Genomic DNA, 19,677 nt, shown 5'->3' on the forward strand with positions numbered 1-19,677 from the left:
GTGGACCCCCTATGGACCCTGAAGTAGAAAACAAGAGATATGGTAAGAACTTGCCTTTGTTATCTCTGTTTCTACGAAGTCCATAGGGTCCACAGGGCGCCCGCCCTGACGCACCTGGCTTCAAATAGGCTGTGTGGCTGGTCACCGGTTTTCCGTCTCCCATTTCTGAGAGTATGGTTTCTTGTGTGTTCCAGTCTTCCTTCTCTCTGTTTAGTCTCCTCCTCCGGCCTTAGCTGCTTACCAACTGAGGTGCCTGTGGCCGGGGCGGGGTATAGAGGAGGACGGACCCAAGTGCATCCTGGGAGCAGCAAAGCTTTAACTGCGTGGTGCCCATTGATCCAGATCCAGCTATACCCCAAGGTCAACCCTGTGGACCCTATGGACTTCGTAGAAACAGAGATAACAAAGGTAAGTTCTTACCATATCTCTTGTTTTCTTGGAGGTCCACAGGGCACCCACCCTGATGCACCTGGCCTCAGTTGGGATCTGTTCTTTTGCTCTTTTGTATCACTAATTCCCTCTTCCTATGTTTAGTGTTTCTTGTGTGTGATGTACTTCCTTCTCGACTTTCCGTCTCTTGCTGTTAGGCTTGTTCACAAACTGAATGTCTGTGGCTGAGGGAGCGGTATATAGGGAGGAGGACCAGTGTATGCTGGGAGATTCAAACCTGTAAGCTGTTTGGTGCAATGGATCATTTCCACTACATAGCCCAAGTTAGATCCTGTGGACCCTATGGACCTCGAAGAAAGAGTTAACTGAGGTATATTATACCATAACTCAAATTGTTTAAGGCGCCAGATAGTTTCCGCAGAACCGTACAGTTTATATACACACAGTAACAGTAAAACAAGACACATCAGTGCTATAGTAAATGTAAAATGACACATCATTGGACAATACTGGGCAGTAACTGACAAATTAGATGTGGACTAGTGATAAGGGATGGGGGGTTCACTGTTTCTTAACAGGCAAGTGGAGGTGAGTCAAAGGGAGAGGAAGTCTGTTCAGAAGCCAGAGGGGGCTATTCAATTATTTTATTGTGCCCTATCTCCTGTATAAAGTGACGTGAGTCAGGGGGCGATATTCTTTAGCGAAACTTAATGCTATGCACGTGTATTAGGTCCTGGAGGGTGAAGTTTTGCTGACCTTGCAAGGAAATAATATAGAACTTTAAGATTTGAACAACTTGCATCAAAATGTTTCGCCAACGTGGTTATGTTTTTAAAATTATTTAATTTTTTAATTTTTTTTTGTGTTTTACAGCTTGCATTGAAAGGCTCCAGTTACAATGGTCTGTTACAGAGACATAATATTCATTCAGAAAATGTAGAGCGAATTGTAGAAAGTTTAAGGTACGTTGTCTTTTAAAACGGTTTCCGCTTCATTGACCCTCTTAATGATTAGGGGGGGGAATTCATTAACACAGGTGTTGTGCCAGCGGTACGTTGCCCTGTGTGCACTACTCAAATGGCGATCTAATAATCCTGATGAGGAAAGTATTGATGCTACCCACGGTACTGACTTCAAGCGCTGGGCCAACTAAACTACAAATATGACCTGCTGCTTCCAGGGTACATTCTATATTTCAAGTGAGCACCACATATGCCGACTGTTATTAACCAGGAGACACCTTCACGAGTCAGCGACATGTGACCTGTCAGCTGGTGAGTGCTGGGTTTACTGCATTATATAATGCTGATAGGCTGGAGATGTCGGGCTCTGTTGTCCCTGGCAACGTTGGTGTTACAATATACTGTGTGCATTATATAGTACAGTAACGACTTGGCTGTGGCTGCCCCCCGCATGTCTGCAGGCCTGGAGCACGTACTAGAACACCACCGTACATGTTTGTGCACTTACCAGGTCTCCCCTCTTCTCTCAGGAATGAAGGCATTGAAGTTCGGGTGGTGAAAAGAAGAGACTATGACGAGCAGACGGTACGATGGGCTGATGCCATTATCTCGGCAGGAGGTAGACCCCAGAAGTTTGCTACTTACAATGTACTGAAAGCTGTAGTGTCAGATACCCCACAACTATAGTGTCTTTCTTGTTTCTGTATCCATTACTTCTCTACAGTGGACCTAATCTTTAGGGTGGATGCGACCTTAGTGTTGGTACACACTAAACGATATGTCGTCCGATCCAGCCGCATCTGGCAACATCATCTAGTGTGTACACTCTTCAGCAACATCGCCTGTTGAATCTGCATGCAGGTCTGATGGGTGACATAGTCAGCGAAAGCCATGCTGCCGAATACAGCATGGCCCCCCGCAGTCGCAATGTCACTCCCGACATCGGCAAGTGGCCGGGTCCCGGCGCACGACAGGTCGGCTGGGTACACATCGTTAAATGTCTACCCAGCTTTATAGTTTGTCATCCAAGTGTGTTGTCAAGAAACTCCCAGCAGAGTGGCAACCTATGACATGTTCAGTAATTGCATATAGCACAGCTCTGCTCAAATAGAGAGAGCGGACCCACCAACACCTCAGAATTTGGAGCATAAAGGCAGTGGAGTAAGGGGAAATGTGCGCATCTGGTTAATGTGACTTCCATTCATGCAATGCCATCGCTCTGCCTGGACTCCTCCGGGCACAGTTGGCCGAGCATTTAGCAAATATGGAGAAAGAATGGTTGTGCCACTGCTTTTCCGCCATATGTTCCTTAATACATAGACCGAATGGTGATTTAAGTACTCAGTGAGGACTCCCGTTGAACGCCAAATAATGGACACTGAGTGCATCATTTGTGCATGCAGCGCTACATGTTGAACTTGACATCGTGAAGTGAACGCTTTCCTGAAAGCACGTGTACTTGTTCATTACTGTAAATTATTATTTGATTAGCCATATTAAAGATATTTTGACAGGCTTTATGGAAACCATGGAATATGTGATATTGCCAGCCCATGGCGGGATGCATTCCCCCACTCCTCACAAGCCTAACTGGGTTTTACTGCAAGCATACAGAGTTAGTAACCGCAAAGGACAGCTTTCCCGGTATGATCTGTCCTTTGAGATTGAACTTCTGAGTTTGGAACCCGGGAGTCCTTCAGCGTATGCGTCGATTGATGCACGTGCTACAGGGGTTGCTGAGAGGAGTCAATTGGATCCCTCTCGGGGGGAAATGCGATGTAAAGATGTCATTGCCCACTGTATCTAAGCTCCGGAATGTATCTCATTCTAGAGATTGGTGCGTATGCGGTAAGCATCCAAAACTGTAATTTGTGGGGGTTTTGCTTTGATGCATCCTGCCTCTTGTGTCCAACCACCAATAAAAGGAGAGTGAGTTGGGTATTTAGCCTTTAATTCCCTCATTTATAGAGACTAAATCTATTTGGCTTGCAGAGTGAATTGTGCTTCTACCTCTATACATTCTAACACATCGCTTCAGTGATCGAATCCCGACCCTGTATTCAGTGTAATACTTACCTGTACAGCACAATCACTGGGGACTCTCACTCTGAATCTCTGAACATTAAATGTTTTACGTTGGCTTACGAACAGGATAGAAAGAGCCAGCTTCCTACATTTCTCAGATTCTATTTGTTGTATGCTCATGTTTCTTCTAAATGAAGATGAAAACGAAGCAAATACTAGAATCCATTGCTTCAAAAGATGCCCCGACCTGTTCACGAGTTTTTAGAGTATTTTTTAAATGTAAAGCAGTTTAATGCAGTAAATTTCCATTCTTTTTGCAAGAGGCACTAAGAAAAGAGAAAAAAAAAAAGGTTGCTTTAGCAAATGCAATTACATTGACTGTCAGTAGAGTGCGAGTCCCCAGTACAGAGGTAGAACGCTCTACCTCTTGTAGCAAACTAAATAATAGTTGCATTTTAAAAACACTCCTAAAGTAGAAGCTTTTTTTTAATGTTTGTGTGTTAGGGGGTTAATTGTTCTCTCTGCCCTTCTATCATTCTCACCAACACTGTGAGCTTCTTATTGCTTATGGGAATCGAGATTTTTAGGCAGTAACCTGAAGCGGGTGTTGTGTCCGCAGCCAACCTTCTGCGTTCCGTTACTGCGGGCGGACATGAGTCACGGAGAGAGCACTGTAGAACTTCTTCTGTATGTCCCAGTCATTGGACGGCTCTACATAGTGCTGAAGCTTTAAAACAAAAATAGCGTTAGTATGCGATTGATTGCAAAATATGCTCGCAGACGATCAAGTGCGGTGGTTTTGGAATATAATTTGGTTTCCTTCTAGTAGTAAATTAAAATTGCATGAGTAGCCCGCACTCCATTGGTTTTAGATTGAGATCTTGTCTATAGTTGAAGCATGTCCGTAGATATTGTTACTCATTTGAAGAAAATTTTTCGTTCTAGGGGACGGTACGATGCTCCTCGCTGCTAGCAAAGTGCAGGACCGATACAAGCCGGTGATTGGAGTTAATACCGATCCAGTGAGGTAAACTCTTAAGGCAGTGTCGCATAAATTCAACTTATTTTATAATACTTAACCCCAATATGAAATGTGCTACTGTTATGTTCCAATCCAAATGGACATATACACAAATCTGTCATCGCAAAATTCTGCATGGTTTCCATATCCGTAAGTGGATTTTATCCCTCCGCCCCCCTCTTGCAGGTTTCTTACAGGAATCCCGCCATCAATTATGTTGTCCTAGGTGTAATTTCACTGTGTAACTCCCTAACCCATCCTCCAGTCCCAAAAGATGGACAACATCATTACACCTTGTCGTGGTTTGGAAACCTTCACGTTTCCATTACTGCGGTGGTTCCCAAACTTTAATGAATCACTGCGCCCTAGAGCAGTGGTTCTCAAACTCTGTCCTCAGGACCCCATACAGTTCACATTTTCTAGGTCACCCAGCAGGTGCACAGGTGTATTCATTACTCACTGACACATTTTAGAAGATCCACAGGTGGAGCTAATTATTTCACTTGTGATTCTGTAAGGAGACCTGGAAAACATGCACTGTTTAGGGTCCTGAGGCCTGAGTTTAAGAACCTGTGCCCTAGAGTATTAGCATTTAGGCCAAAAGTTTATTATTGAAAAATTCAGCAAAAATGATTTACATTAAGTAAACTGTGCTTACCTGTCACCGTTGGTTGCAGTTATGTGGTGGTGGACAGGGTTGCTCTTCGGTTTGTCCATATATTTTATAATTGGCAGCCCTTGTTTTGCCTATCAGTGATTCTCAAACCCTGTCCTCAGGACCCCACAAAGTTCACGTTTTCCAGGTCACCCAGCAGGTGCACAGGTGTATTCATTACTCACTGACACATTTGAAAAGATCCACAGGTGGAGCTAATTATTTCACTTGTGATTCTGTGAGGAGACCTGGAAAACATGCACTGTTTCGGTCCTGAGGACCGAGTTTGAGATAAAGTGATTTGGTCCTGGGCCACCAACTCGCAGCACCAATTTTGGGAACCACTGCATTATGGTATAAACTGGACCCCTTTTCATATTGGATCATCTTGTAATTTTTTTTTTTAATGTGACACCTTAACAGTTACCGTATATTGTATGTTTGTACTAGGTTTGTTGTTGGTAATCTCATTTAGGTGTTTTCAAGCGTTTCCTATTTGTGCAGTATACAAAGAGGTCAAGAGACCAGGTCTTTTTTGATTGTTTATACAACAGTCTTAGTGCCCTGATGTGTGTACGTCATTTTTCCACTCTATATATCGTTTTGTATTTGTGTGTAACTGGAATCATTTTAATAAGCTTTTGTGTATTGTGTACATATTGGTATTTCCCTTAAGGTCTGAAGGACACCTTTGTCTCCCAGTGCGATACACTAATTCCTTCCCAGAAGCTCTACGCAAACTTTATAGCGGTGAGTTCAGGTACGATTCCTGTCATACTTCTAGCAGGTATCTATGACCTTGATGTGTTCAGTGAAAGGAAAAATACAACTGTAGCACTTATATAAAGTCAGTACATTGTAACAGGCACTCAAGGTAACAAATCAAGCTCTATGTATTACGTTGAGAATTTCTGAGATGAACTCTTTAGTGACGGGGAATTAGAAAGTAAATTTCTCTTTCCTCAATGCTGGGGGACACTGGACCATGGGTTGTAGCTGGGAAGGCAGTAGCTGGCACTTAACTAGCTAAACTTGTAGCTTCAACACTAAGCTCCTCCCCTCTGCAACCCCTTGATGTCAGTGTAGTGTAAGTGCCTGTGGAGTTGGGCACGATTTGAAGGGCTTGCTTGCAGCCCTTTGTAGCTAGGGATTATTTTTTTATTTGTAAAGTTTCATGTTTTTGCCTCCGGCGACGCCCACTTTGGGCGTACAGTTCTCCGGTCAGGCAGCCTGAGCGTTTCCTCCCCTGGGGTGGCTTTTGAACATCCCATGGTCCAGTGTTCCCCAGCATTGAGGAAACAGAAAAGAGGATTTTTGTGTACTTACCATTTCTCTGAGTCATGCCGAGGGATACTGCGTTCCTTCTCTCACGCTCAGTCGTGTTGCGTTGTGTGTTTTTTGACCGGTTGGTCCCTGCGGTTCTGTTTTTATTTTGGTTATAACAGTTTCACTGGGTTACTGCTTCCCCTTACCAGGTACTTTTTGAAGTTGTACTGACATCATGGGATTGCAGAGGGAACATGTTAAAGCTACAAGTTTAGCTAGTAAATTGCCAGCTACTGCATTCCCAGCTACAACGGTAAGTACCCCAAAATCCTCTTTGCAAGTGTTTTGTCAACGTACCAGTCGAAAAGCAAATTGTGATCTGACTTTACCTGTTTCACTGTTGCTGAAATAGCGCCCTGCAGCGGATGTTTTAGCTGTACAGTTAGAGCAGAGCAAACGGGAAGGGTGAAGGACTTGTCTAAAATGATATAGGGGGCAAATTCAATTAGACCCGTTAATTTAACGGGTGTGAAAAAGGGTGATAACCTCAGGCTTCAATTAGAGCCTCTCTTTCGGCTTTAGGTCATGCATGTGTTCTGCTGGTGTTGGAGGAGGGGTCCGCCTGGCTCTCTACCCAATTTGGATCTCCTTCCACTAGGAAACAGCAGGGTTCTGGGCTAATGGCGTCTGAAGAGGACAGTAGTCACAGCAGTCAGTTTTCAGAGTTTCATAAATAGTTGACCCCATACTAGTGTAGGGGGTGGCGGGCAATATCAGGTCTGTACTGCACGCAGGAGATATCCGCATTGCCGCAATGGAGAATGGGTCAGTTACTTAAAAAAGGGATGCAGTTAGGAAGCCGATGGTCGAAATGCCGACCGCCGGCTTCCCGACTGTCTAATCCCAGCAGGGGTCTAATGATAGGCGTCGAAATCCTGACGCCTATCATTATCTCTACGCCGGGATCCCGATGCCCGACGTACCGAACGTAGGTAAGCTGGGCGCGGACAGCTGGGGGTGGGGTTAGGTTAAGAGCTCCCGGGAGAGGACTTAGGGTTAGGCACACCCCCGGGAGGGTTAGGTACACCCCCCCCCTCCCCCGGAGGGTTAGGCTAGGGGAAAGGTGGGTTAGGGTTAGGCACCCCCAGGGGGAGATTAAGGTTAGGCACCCCGATACCAAACCCCCCCCGCGTGGGAGACTTAGGTTTTGGCTGCAGGGACGGGGGGGTTAGGTTTAGGCACAGGGGGGGGAGGGTTAGGCACCCCTAAGGGAGGGTTAGGAGGGAGGGGGGAACGAGACTGGGTTAGTTTTACTTACCTAAATCCCCTGTCGGCATCTTCACTGTTGCCGGTCTTCCGGCGTCAGGATCTGAACATACCGATTCCCTTAAAAATGTGAGAAACATGCAGGAATTACGGTGGCCACATGTTTAACTGACCCATTGACGCTGATGAATAGGCCCTTGGCCGCATTAATGCTATTCATTCTTAGTGACCTGATCTTCAGTCTCCCAAACTTTGGGTCATCTCCATAATAACTGCGTCTACTGCGTATTGTAATGAACTATATTAATGTGCGTGTGTGCAGTAGTGTGTATGTACATGTTTTATTTTGTCCGTTCTTGTGAAGGTGTCCACAGAGAATACTTTTTGTTTTCTGACTAGGTGGCTGTGGCGCCAGCGCATTAGACTCTACCTGGAAGGAACGGGTATAAACCTGAGCCCTGTAGACTTGCACGAGCAGCAGCTGAGCCTGGAACAGCATAATAAGGCCCATCATTTTCCTCCAGAGCAAAGTAAGGTGAATGTAGGTTTCAGTTACATTACTTACGCAGGGAGGTTCTTTTTCCTTTTGGTTTTACAGACGTTCCGTGACCTGGGCTGTAAAACCACCACTGCTCCAGTTGGTCAAAAGCAACTTGTGCAAATACAGTTACACACAGCACTGCAGGGTGACACTATTGCAGTGTAACTTCCTCTTTCTCTAGAGAGAATTGAATGGTGCCGGAACAACCGTGATATGTGAAATAGGTTGGAAAGTGCACCAGAGAGACAATCGGGCTAGACGCACGGGAGCCAGTCATATGCATATCTGGTCACACTCTGCATAAACCAGCTCTATGTAGTTATGTGTGTTTCTATCCTATATAAGACTAAACATCCACACTGCCCATGAGTTTTGTAATTATTTATGGCTCCAATCTACATGATTACTGTTGCCTATTTCGAGACATTTTTCACTCTGCTACAAAACAGTCGTTACATGATTATTAATCATTTGATTATTTTCGTAAGATTAAGGCTAGGTTCCCTTTTTAAACGTACAGATCTTGAGAACTATGGGCCTGATTCATCAAGGAACGCTGTTGCTAATAAGCATGCAATCAGCCGATTGGTCTGCGCATACGCAGTACGCAACAATCGACAGGAAGTGCAGTTTGTGGGTGTTAACGGGGGGATGGTCTGGAAAATGCAGGCGTGCCAGTGCGTTTGAACGCTGTTTGCATGGGGTGTGCATAAATTATCCACTGCGATGCCATACGCAGCCTGAGGCCTGATAGCGTGCATGGAAGTTGGCAATATCTGAGTAAGGTCAGGGCTTGTGCAAGTGTGCGTTAGGCTGCGATGGTACTCGATTGTACCGATGGTTTCGCAGGATGTGTGCTAAGTAAAGTGGGCCTGATTGTGTATTCCGATCGCAATGAATTGGCATACTATCGCAGTTGAACTGCTTTCGTAATCGCTCTTGCATTCGCAGTTGCATTCCTTGCTGAGTCAGGCCCTGTGTACTTGGTAGTGTCAGAAGAAAGAGGTTGTGTATACAAAAATCATTTTTGTTGCTATTTCACCATCTAATTACATAACTGTTTGGCATTACCTAGCTTCTGCAACAGTATCCGGGCCCCATCTTTTGCCTGTAAGAGCATTAAACGAGATATTCATCGGCGAGTCTCTGTCCTCCAGGTACTTTCTTATAATATTGTTATACCTTGCACTAGTCTAATAATCGAGTTCTTTGGGTTACAGTTGATTAGTGCGATTTGCATCAGGGTTCATAGACTAAAATATTATTGACCCTTCCACCAAACATTTGACCTTCCCATAATATTTTATTTGTGCTTAGTTAGCTACTGCACACAGGTCAGCCGCCTGTTCCCAGCCTACATGAAAGTGATTTGTCCTATGTCGTGCCTCTCTGCTACACAGTAATGTGCTTTGTGCGGCAAGTTCCTTTGTAACCTGCTGGCACACATGACAATACTGTGTAGTCTTCATTCTAGCATCCTGCACCTGTCACAACCCATGCACTTCCTCTATCCTGCCTGGGGTGTCGCTCTCTGCTCTTATGCTTCTAGCACACTCAGCTGATGCAACAAACGACTGAGATTCAGCACTGTATGTGCTAGAAGCACCAGAGCAGGGAGTGACACCCCAGGCAGGAAAGAGTAAGGTGCAGGGTGCTAGTATGAACACTACTGTGGAGGTAGGATCAGCCTTTTTCAGATTGATCCATGCAGGCTGGACAGACAGCGAAGCAGTATCTGTGCACTCTCCTCTCGCCAGCTAGGTAAACACACATTAGTATTATGGTAAGGAAGATCATTAAGGGATATGGTTGGGTCCATAATTTTATCTGGATAACCATTTCTGCTGATCGTTGTGCTATAATGAAACAATGGCCGCGATTCAATTCGATGTTGAATATCCCCGGGAGGGAGCTTCCAGAGCTATTCAATTCAGCGCGATGTTAAGTCGGAGAATGCCGGTTCTCGCCACTTAACCGGAGTGTTTAGTCGCGAGAACCAGCCTTCTCCGACTGAAGTGCCGGCGGCAAGGCTGTTAGAGCCGCAATAAGTCGGCAAACGGCCGCACGGCCGGCACTTTTGTCGGATTTCTCCTCTCATTCCCCAGGAGGGTGCGAGAAGAAATCATTGCGTTGAATTGAATAACTTCAGGAGCTCCCTCCTGGGGCTATTCAACATCACATTGAATTGACTCGCGGCCAGTTTTTGTCTTATGGTTTGGTTAGCCATTTTCTCATGAAAGTTGACATTTACTGTCTCTGTGGTTTTGTTTAGTAGTAATAAATTGCTGTTATGTCTGGCCTGCACACTAATGCTATGCTCCGCACCATATTAATGCTTAAAATGATGGCAAATAATTATCATAATTTTTTCTTATTACAAGAACTTGAGGCTTATGCTTTCTTGGAAGGTCTGTTCCTCACAAGCGAGTCAGGGTAGTCCATGTAATAGACTTTAGCCTGACTAGGTCTAGACCAACTATGTGTATCGCTATGGTATCAGGCAGCCTTTATATGTGCCCCCTCCAGCTCTTCCATTCCGCTTTATAACGGAGCAGAGAATAATAATGAATGGGAGCTGCAGCTCCCACATTACATAACCTCATCTGCTTTCTGCACCACAGGCACTCCTTCCTACCCCTGCAGGCTTCTGAGGGAATGTGGTGGTATTTTGTAGCAAGTGTGGGCATTTTGGGATCAGTGGTGTGGCCTGTGCAAAGGTCTTTTAGGGGGTCGTTTTTCATTCGTGACCCTATTTACAGGTCTGAGGATCACACTTGAGGCCCAAGAGTTATCAGTATGCCCATCGTTGGTCTATCGACTCCTGCTAGAAGAAGTAGACCTTAGTTTCTCTTGTTCTTGAATGTTTGCCCGATCTGTGTATTAGAGATGGCTGTGTAAAAAGCCCCTATACACTACGCTAAAGTTTTGGCCGATTCTGACGCATCAGAACTACAGATCGTTCATATCGTGCAGGGTGTATGCACTACATCGTGTAGTTAGGGCTCCCGTTGGGTCATCAGCCGCATCGCCTGATCTTTTGTACACGCAGTTAAATCAGGCGATGCGTCTGACGATTCCATGCAGTGATAATAGGCCGGGGCTGGCATGTCGGGCACCGGATCGTTCAGTCTGTACGGACCGCCCGATATGTCGGCCCGCTGGGGTCGTGGGTCGCATAGCTAGATACAGTCGTTTAGTGTGTATCCAGCGTAGGAGTGGTACTGGGAGTATCCTTGGTTTAGTGTGTATCCAGCTTAGGAGTGGTACTGGGAGCATCCTAAAGTCACAACACCCGTTTACATCTAGTCCCAGAGAAGACTGCAGGGTTTATCCCTGCTGGAATAGGTTTCCCACCTTCACATCTTGGCACGATGTACGGGAAGTAGGAATGTTTGTTTGCCATGACTGTTCCTCTTTCTGTGGACTCTTCCAGAGAGGAGTTGGCTGGATGGTAGTCTACCTTACATTGCTAAATGTCCACCTCAATTCTCCTCTCCATACCATTCATATCCGCTGAGGTGGGACAGTACTAGTGCATTTGTTTTCTCCTATCCTAGTATGGCCTTTACCTGAGCCTACAACTTCGATGTCTCCTGCTACCTCTCCACTTGTTGGCTACGATACTTTGGGATCTATGTACTAAGCCTTAGAGATGGAGATAAAGTACCATCCAATCTGCTTATAACGGTCAAGTTACAGGCTGTGTTTGAAAAATGACAGCAGCTGTTTGGTTGGCACTTTATCTCCCTTCACTTTATCTCCATCCAAGGCTTAGTGCATAGACCAGGGGTTCCCAACCACGGTCCTCAAGGCACATTAACAGTCCAGGTTTTAAGGATAGCCATAGTTGAGCACAGGTAACTAAATTAGTACCTTAGTTATTTTGATTTAACCATTTCTGCTGAAGCATGGATATCACTAAAACCATGACTGTTAGCGTGCCTTGAGGACCGAGGTTGGGAATCACTGGCATAGACCCCTTTCATTCTTCTGATAGTCCAGGGTAGTGTTAAGGAAGTGCCAACAGCAGTCATACGGCTAGTGGCTGAGCCTCAAGCTTGAAATATATTACCTCCAAGGACTCCATGATTGTCCTCCTAAACTTCTCTTGATGGTTCAAAATAATTGGTTCATCAAACCGTGGAACCGGTGTGTTTCCTCTATGGTTGCTCAGGAATTATTTTAGGCTATGGGACTTTTAATGCCTATTGACCAATGACAGGCAGTCAGCCAATAGCATGACAATTCTTTGCCCCATCCATTCCATCTTCCTCTGCTTTTAAAGGTTATCCTCCTTTCATCTACATTGCTTACTAAGATAAACTCCACCACAATCACTCTGTAAAATAACCTCCTATGAGTGATTCTCTGTGTGACGCATGGGACATTTACATACATTCAAGTACATGAACTGTTTTTTATAGCACAACTTTTTTTTTTTCCCCCAAGTCTTAAATACTTCATTGGTAGAAAGTAAACACTACAGTAAACCGTTCCTTCTGGAATTTTTAACTCTGCGTAGTGCCTCCAGTAGCTTCTACAGAAGTCCTAGTCCCTTCATAACTGCTCACCTACGGGGTTAATCTTCAATTTTAGTTCCTAAATCTAGTCTCTCCTATGCTTTATTCTGCCTCCCTGAGGTAGTGGATGTCCCAGTCATCTACATAGACAATGCTCCAAGAAAAGGCTTATTGGGATGCAAAAATCATCTTTGTGTACAGAACAAGGCAGCGTTCCTATTCCCCATTATTAACTGAAAACACTTCTGTCTCTTTGCTTGAACAATCCTGTAATTGAAAAGTATACTCTTTAACAGTAAGTCCTATATATACAGGTTTATCATTGATCTAGATTCCTAGTAAGACTTTTTTTTTTTTTTTCACATAAATGTTACAGCCAATGGGTTACATTGTTATAAACCGCCCATTTCCTAACTTCCTATCGCATTGAATGTTATGGCTTGCTCTGGCTGTGCCCTGGCTGCAGTGTTGAATATAGAGCGATATCCGTTTGCACACCTGATACACACTTATGTTCTGTCTCATTCAAGGTGAACTATAAGTTCTGCAAACCACGTTTTACCTTCTCGCTTCATAGGGCCTCCTACTATGAGATCTCGGTGGACGATGGTCCTTGGGAGAAGCAGAAGAGTTCGGGTCTGAATGTTTGCACAGGGACAGGCTCAAAGGCCTGGTAAGTATTCTCTACTACAGTCACTGGATACAACAATCCCGTCCAGATCTGTCCTCTAAACATACGCAGCCACATGTGCTAAATATTGAAAGCAAATCAAAGTTTGTCTGTTTCCTGCTCCCCAAGGCTTTCACTCTCCCAGCGATGTGGTTTTACCCTGCTCTCTAGCTAGCCTAGCAGGTTAGTAAGGCTCTTATATGCTTTAGAAACAGCAGTTTCAACTGGAGTCAGTATTTGTCTTTCAAGACTTGTGCATGTCCAGGAAGAGGAGCACTGGAATTCCTTGTCCTCTGCCACACTAAATGACATGTGCCACAATCATGCCCACTTTATATGCTATTAGCATCCTTCTGCAGACCCAGCGGGGGCACTCCCAGGGGCTTAAACACTCCAGACATTGCCTGAGCTATTACGATACAAGAAAAAAGAGAGAGGGCACAAAAGAGGAGGGTCTCTTGCTCGTTAAGAGATTTTATTGTGATCGGATGCCAGCATAATCTTATTGATCGATCTGTGTAAACATCGTTCAGTTTATGTGAACGTAGAGTCACGATTTTATCGCCATTATTTCTAGTGATAGATATTGCGGTGGTCATACCACAATTATCTGTTGGTATCGATTTATCCCAGTGCAATCTTGACCTAGGGATACGCTTTGTAATTTGTATAGTATAATGTATCAAAGCTTGGAGAGAGATCAAAGTACCAACAAATAAACTTTCACACACAGCCTGTAAAGTGACATAAGCTGATTGGTGCTTTATCTCTCTCCACTTTCTCCAGGGTTTGACGCATCTCCCCCACTGTGGAATATTCACTTTTATTTGGTTATTTCCTGTCTAATTTTGGTAGGAGATGCAATTGGTTTAGGCTTGTTATACTTGCCTGCTGTGATCTGAGCGGTCAGTGGCTATAGGTGTGGAATGGATATTGACGATTTAATGTTGTCTTTTTGTTTGTAACTCTCCTGAAATAGAGAAAGGTATATGATAATATAAAAACAGTGTATGAAAACAAGTCACTTCATATTCGAAGTGTTCTCATTTTTAATTAAGTAGTTATTCTTTTTCAAGAATGGTTTATTATAGGCTTTTGGTGTAATAGAACAATACATTACAGTGTTCTCCCCAGGCTGTTTTTTGCGGGTGCACCACCCGGCACTTTTGGAGCCTGCAAGTGGGGACAGTATCTGGGAGCTTTATAAAAAGAACCAGATCCTACAGACTTTGCAACTTTTTCATTATAAGACGACTGGGCCTCTTAATAAGAAGAAGAGAATTAATATATAAAATGTTATTTCAAGTTCAAATCATTATAAGGTCAGGGTTTAAAACATTTTTTCTACTTCAGGGTCCATAGGGTATCCACAGGATACCTTGGGGTATAGGTGTGACGTCAGTCGCAGGGCACCAAAGAGTTAAGCTTTCAGCCTCCCAGGATGCACTAGGTCCCCCTCCTATACCCCGCCCCCGGGCCAAGGCACCTCAGTTTAGTTTGGTGCCCGGCCGGAGTCGGGTGCACCTGTTGGAGTGGGGGCTAGAAGAGCCCCTGAAGCTTATTCTTCATGCAGCTGTGGCTGCACAACTGGATGTACAGCATGGACAGTCAGTCCTGACGTCCATGCTGTCTTCCCTACACCCCGCCGGTACCAGAACGCCGGTACTGATCCGGGGATGCTGGTGGGCGTCTGGGGTCACAGCTAGCGGTGACCCCAGATGCTCCGGACCATGGCCGGATTCAAGGGGGACAGAGGTAAGCAGCGGGGTCCCGCGGTGGGTCCCCGCTGATCACATGGTCCTAAGTCCCCAGGCAGGGGGCTCCCTGGGGACTGGCTGCAGCGTGGAGCCAGGCGACCAACCTGCGCTTCCACTACCCCCTGGGACAGCGGACCGCAGCAGAGCGGTAGCGCTGCGGCGTCCCAGGGGTTAAATGCATGCCAGGGGAGCGCGCCTTCCCTGTCTCACAGCCGGCGCCTCCCCCGCTGCACACAGCCCTCTCTGCATGCTGCCGACTGGTCCTGTGGCAGCGCTCCTCCCCCAGGCCAGCCTCCTCTCTGCTCCTCGGCGGCCATCTTCTCCAGAACGCATGGTGAACGCTGCTGGAAGTCTGGAAGGAAGCATCGTGGTCTGGGTCCCCCCGCATACCTCTCCTCCGCTGTGGTCAGGTCTGTGTATGCAGCGCTGTGTCCTACCAGGCCCTGTGTCTGTGTAGTTGAGTGATCAGCGCTGTTAGTGCAGGAATTGTTATTTCTCTGCATTGTATGTGACTGTGCTAGCGCTGCTGCCTGTAATCTTTTCTTCATCTAAACTGTCAGCTTTATTACTGTCCCTGTTCTTTCTGCTACAGCCCTTGCGGTGCGGTGCTGCAGGGTGGTCTCTCGCCTATTTAATACTTAATTGGTGAGAGAGGTCACATACGTGGTGCCATCATGTCTGAAAGTGATTTTCCCCTCCGGCTACAGTGTACCACGTGCAAAGTACCGTTAGCGGAGGGGGAGGGTAGCGCGGAGGGCCTTTGCCGGCAGTGTTTGTCCATGGCGCGGCCTATTACGGTTACAGCACCGGTACAGGAGCCGCCCTGGGCTTGTTTCGCTCAGGCGTTAACAGCTTTAGTGGGCCAGTTAGCTCCGCAGCCCGCGTTTACTCCGATGGGTTTGTCCCAGCAGTCTGTGGTGTCGTCACCCATGCAGGGGTTCCCACGACAATTGGTGGTACCCCACAGTCTCCCTATTTCCCCGCTCCCGGGTTCTCAGGAGCCAGCGTGGGTTAACTCCCTGACGAGTTCTGTACAGCACTTGTCGGATGTGTTGCAAGGGGAGTCTGTGATGCGGTCTCATAAAAGGCCGGTGGCGTCTCTGTCCGCTCCTTATGAGGATGACGAAGGGACGTCTGATGATGGGGAGATTCTAGATCCTTACGATCAGGAACCTCTCCATACTAAGGACGCTGATGCTAAGTCCAAAGTATATATTCCTGGACTTATTCGGGCGGTCCGCACAGCCTTGGTGATTGAGGACGAAGTTCCCCCAGCGGCTAAATCTAAGTATGCCTTTTTCAAAGATGTGAAGGGCGATGCCACAGTCTTTCCTCTTTCGGGTCAGTTGGTGGACCATTTAGAGGAGGCGTGGAAACAACCTGGCAAAAGATACCAGCCGCAGAGACGCCTGGCGGTGGCTTATCCGTTCGCGGATAATTATTTTGCGAAGTGGGAATCCCCTCCACAGGTGGATTCTCACGTGACCCGTCTTGTCCGTAGTGCCACATTGCCGATGCCATCCATGTCCTCCCTTAAGGATGCTACGGACCGCAAGGTAGAAATCTGCCTGAAGTCCGCTTATTCCCTTGCAGGGGGGGCAGCACGGCCGGCTATGGCCATTTGCTGGGTTGCCAGAGCGATGGAGCGCTGGGCGGATTCATTAGAGGCTTCTTTTGAATCCGACTGTCCGGCCGATCAGGCGGAGTTGATTGGCAATCTCCGTGATTCGGCCACCTACATCAACGAGGCGGCTCTAGACATTAGTACTCTGGTGTCTAGAATTTCTTCAGCAGCGGTAGCTGCTCGTCGCACCTTGTGGCTGCGATCCTGGAAGGCGGACGCAGATTCCAAGAAAGGTCTGGAAGCGTTGCCGTTTACCGGAGAAGTTCTCTTCGGTCCGGATCTGGATAAGATTGTGGCCACGCTGGCGGCAGCCAAATCTGCCTGTCTCCCGTCGGCCGCTGCTCCTTCTGGTTCGGGACCATCGTCCTTTCGGTCATCTAGGGCCCAGGGCAGGCCCAAACCACAGTCGTTTCCTCGACAGGCTGGCCCTAAGAAATCGGTCAAGCCCCGGAAGCAGGCATGGAGTACCAGACGTCCGGCCCCCAAGCCAGATGACAAGCCTGCGGCCTGACGGTCCGGGCCTCCCTTTGGGGGATCCCAGGGTGGGAGGCCGCCTGCTACAGTTCGCCCAGTGTTGGTCGACCACTACGACAGACACTTGGGTTCTGGAGGTGGTTTCTCACGGATACGCCCTCTCCTTCCGGCACAGACCCCCGGCTCGCTTCTTCACCACGGGTCTCCCATCAGACCGGAACAAGGCTATGGAGCTGCGGAAGGTATTGCACACTATGCTCCAGGCTGGAGTTATAGTGGCGGTTCCATTCTCCCAGAGGGGCCAGGGTTTCTATTCAAATCTATTTTTGGTACAGAAACCCAATGGGTCATATCGTCCGATTCTCAACCTCAAAGCACTCAACAAGTCTTTGCGGGTCCCGAAGTTTCGGATGGAGACCCTACGGTCCATCATTCTGGCGCTGGAACCTGGGGACTACTTGGTGTCATTGGACATACAGGACGCTTACCTGCATGTCCCTATTCTTTGGCGCCATCAACAGTTCCTCAGGTTCGCAATCAGCAGCGACCACTTCCAGTTTCGGGCGTTACCTTTTGGCCTGGCAACAGCACCACGTGTTTTCACCAAGGTGATGGCGGTCATGGCGGCTTCTCTGCGGCTGCAGGGAGTCCGCATGTTGCCGTATTTGGACGACCTGTTATTGGTGGCAGGATCTCCAGAGCTCCTGTTACGCCACTTGGACCTGACCATTGCACTGCTGCAACGGCACGGCTGGCTAATCAACTGGCAGAAGTCCACTCTAATCCCGTCTCGGAGGATTCTGCATCTTGGAGCCTTATTGGACTCGGGACAGCAAAGGATCTTCGTGACGGAGGACAAGATCTCTGCTTTACAGTCAAGGGTGCGCAGTTGTCTGCACAGCCGCTGGGTGTCCTTACACTCGGCAATGAGGTTACTGGGCTCCATGGTGTCGGTGTTCGACATGGTGGAATACGCCCAGTTTCACTCCAGACCTCTGCAGCACCTGATCCTGTCCAAGTGGAACGGGCTGACTCAGTCTCTGAAGTCCCAGACGATTGTGCTCACCCAGGAGGTTTGCCTGTCCCTTACGTGGTGGTTACAGACGACCCACCTCAACAAGGGACGTCCGTTCTGGGTTCCAAATTGGGTCCTGTTGACAACGGACGCCAGTCTTCGGGGCTGGGGAGCAGTTTCGGGTCCACACTTGTTCCAGGGCAGGTGGACGCCGACAGAAGCGGAGCTTCCAATAAATATCTTGGAACTCCGTGCGGTCTTCAATGCTCTCCAGCAGGCACAGCGGTTTCTCCAGGGTCGCCCGGTGCAGGTCCAGTCGGACAACGCTACCACCGTGGCCTACATAAACAGGCAAGGAGGAACTCGCAGTCGGGCGGCTCTCGTAGAGGTCTCTCGGATCCTGGTTTGGGCGTAGCGCAATCTTCCGGCCATATCAGCGGTCTTCATCCCGGGAGTGCTCAATTGGGAGGCGGACTTTCTAAGTCGCCAGGACGTTCATCCGGGGGAATGGTCCCTGCACCCGGACGTTTTTCAACTACTGGTGGACAGGTGGGGTCTTCCAGAAATCGACCTCATGGCGTCCCGGCACAACAACAAGTTGCCGGTGTACGGGTCTCGCACAAGAGACGAAGGGGCGTCTCTGGTGGATGCTCTGTCCGTCCGGTGGACGTTCCGGTTCGCATACCTGTTCCCTCCGGTCTCCCTTCTTCCACGGGTAATCCGGAAATTCAAACAGGAAGGAGGGACGCTCCTGTTGATAGCTCCCGCGTGGCCCAGACGGCACTGGTTCTCAGACCTTCAGGGTCTGTCCGTGGACATTCCTCTGCGGTTGCCGCTACGACCGGACCTTCTGTCTCAGGGTCCTTGCCTTCACCCGGACCTGACTCGGCTGTCTTTGACGGCGTGGCTGTTGAGACGGCCATGCTGAGGTCCCGGGGGTTTTCCAGCTCTGTGGTGCGGACCATGTTACGAGCTCGGAAACCGTCTTCCGCGAGGATATACCATCGCGTGTGGCATACGTTCTTCCAGTGGTGTCGACCGAGAGGTTATGCACCGCGGGAGTTTCGTCTGTCTCGGATTCTCGCCTTCCTGCAAGCGGGACTAGATCATGGGCTTCGCCTTGCTTCTTTGAAGGTACAGGTTTCGGCCCTATCTGTCTGGTTTCACCGTAGGATTGCTACAATCCCGGATGTGCGCACCTTTATGCAGGGTGTTCTCCGCATTCAGCCGCCCTTTGTTCCACCTGTGGCGCCTTGGGATTTGGCTGTGGTCCTGAGGGCTCTCCAAGGACCGCCGTTTGAACCACTGGGCTCAGTGGATCTTAAATGGCTAACAGCTAAGACTGTTTTCCTTCTGGCCATTGCTTCGGCCAGACGTGTTTCTGAGTTAGGGGCTCTTTCTTGTAGACCCCCTTTCTTGGTTTTTTATGGGAACAGGGCAGTGCTCCGCACTCGGCCCGAGTTTCTTCCCAAAGTTGTTTCCCAGTTTCAT

The 19,677-nt window shown here is 47.7% G+C and overlaps 1 protein-coding gene across 1 annotated transcript in view; it reads left to right on the forward strand.

The window, feature by feature from the left end:
- NADK2 (NAD kinase 2, mitochondrial) overlaps nt 1-19,677 on the forward strand; it is a 58,050-nt gene that overhangs the window by 20,794 nt on the left and 17,579 nt on the right. Inside the window, exons 2-8 of the mRNA XM_088447778.1 lie at nt 1,264-1,352; nt 1,883-1,971; nt 4,323-4,404; nt 5,730-5,813; nt 7,985-8,115; nt 9,202-9,283; nt 13,224-13,319. Of these exons, the coding sequence (XP_088303904.1) occupies nt 1,264-1,352; nt 1,883-1,971; nt 4,323-4,404; nt 5,730-5,813; nt 7,985-8,115; nt 9,202-9,283; nt 13,224-13,319 (653 nt within the window). The remainder of the gene's footprint in view (nt 1-1,263; nt 1,353-1,882; nt 1,972-4,322; nt 4,405-5,729; nt 5,814-7,984; nt 8,116-9,201; nt 9,284-13,223; nt 13,320-19,677) is intronic.

Source organism: Taudactylus pleione, unplaced genomic scaffold (assembly GCF_031769625.1).
Source record: "Taudactylus pleione unplaced genomic scaffold, aTauple2 ptg000438l, whole genome shotgun sequence".
Taxonomy (NCBI): Eukaryota; Metazoa; Chordata; class Amphibia; order Anura; family Myobatrachidae; genus Taudactylus; species Taudactylus pleione.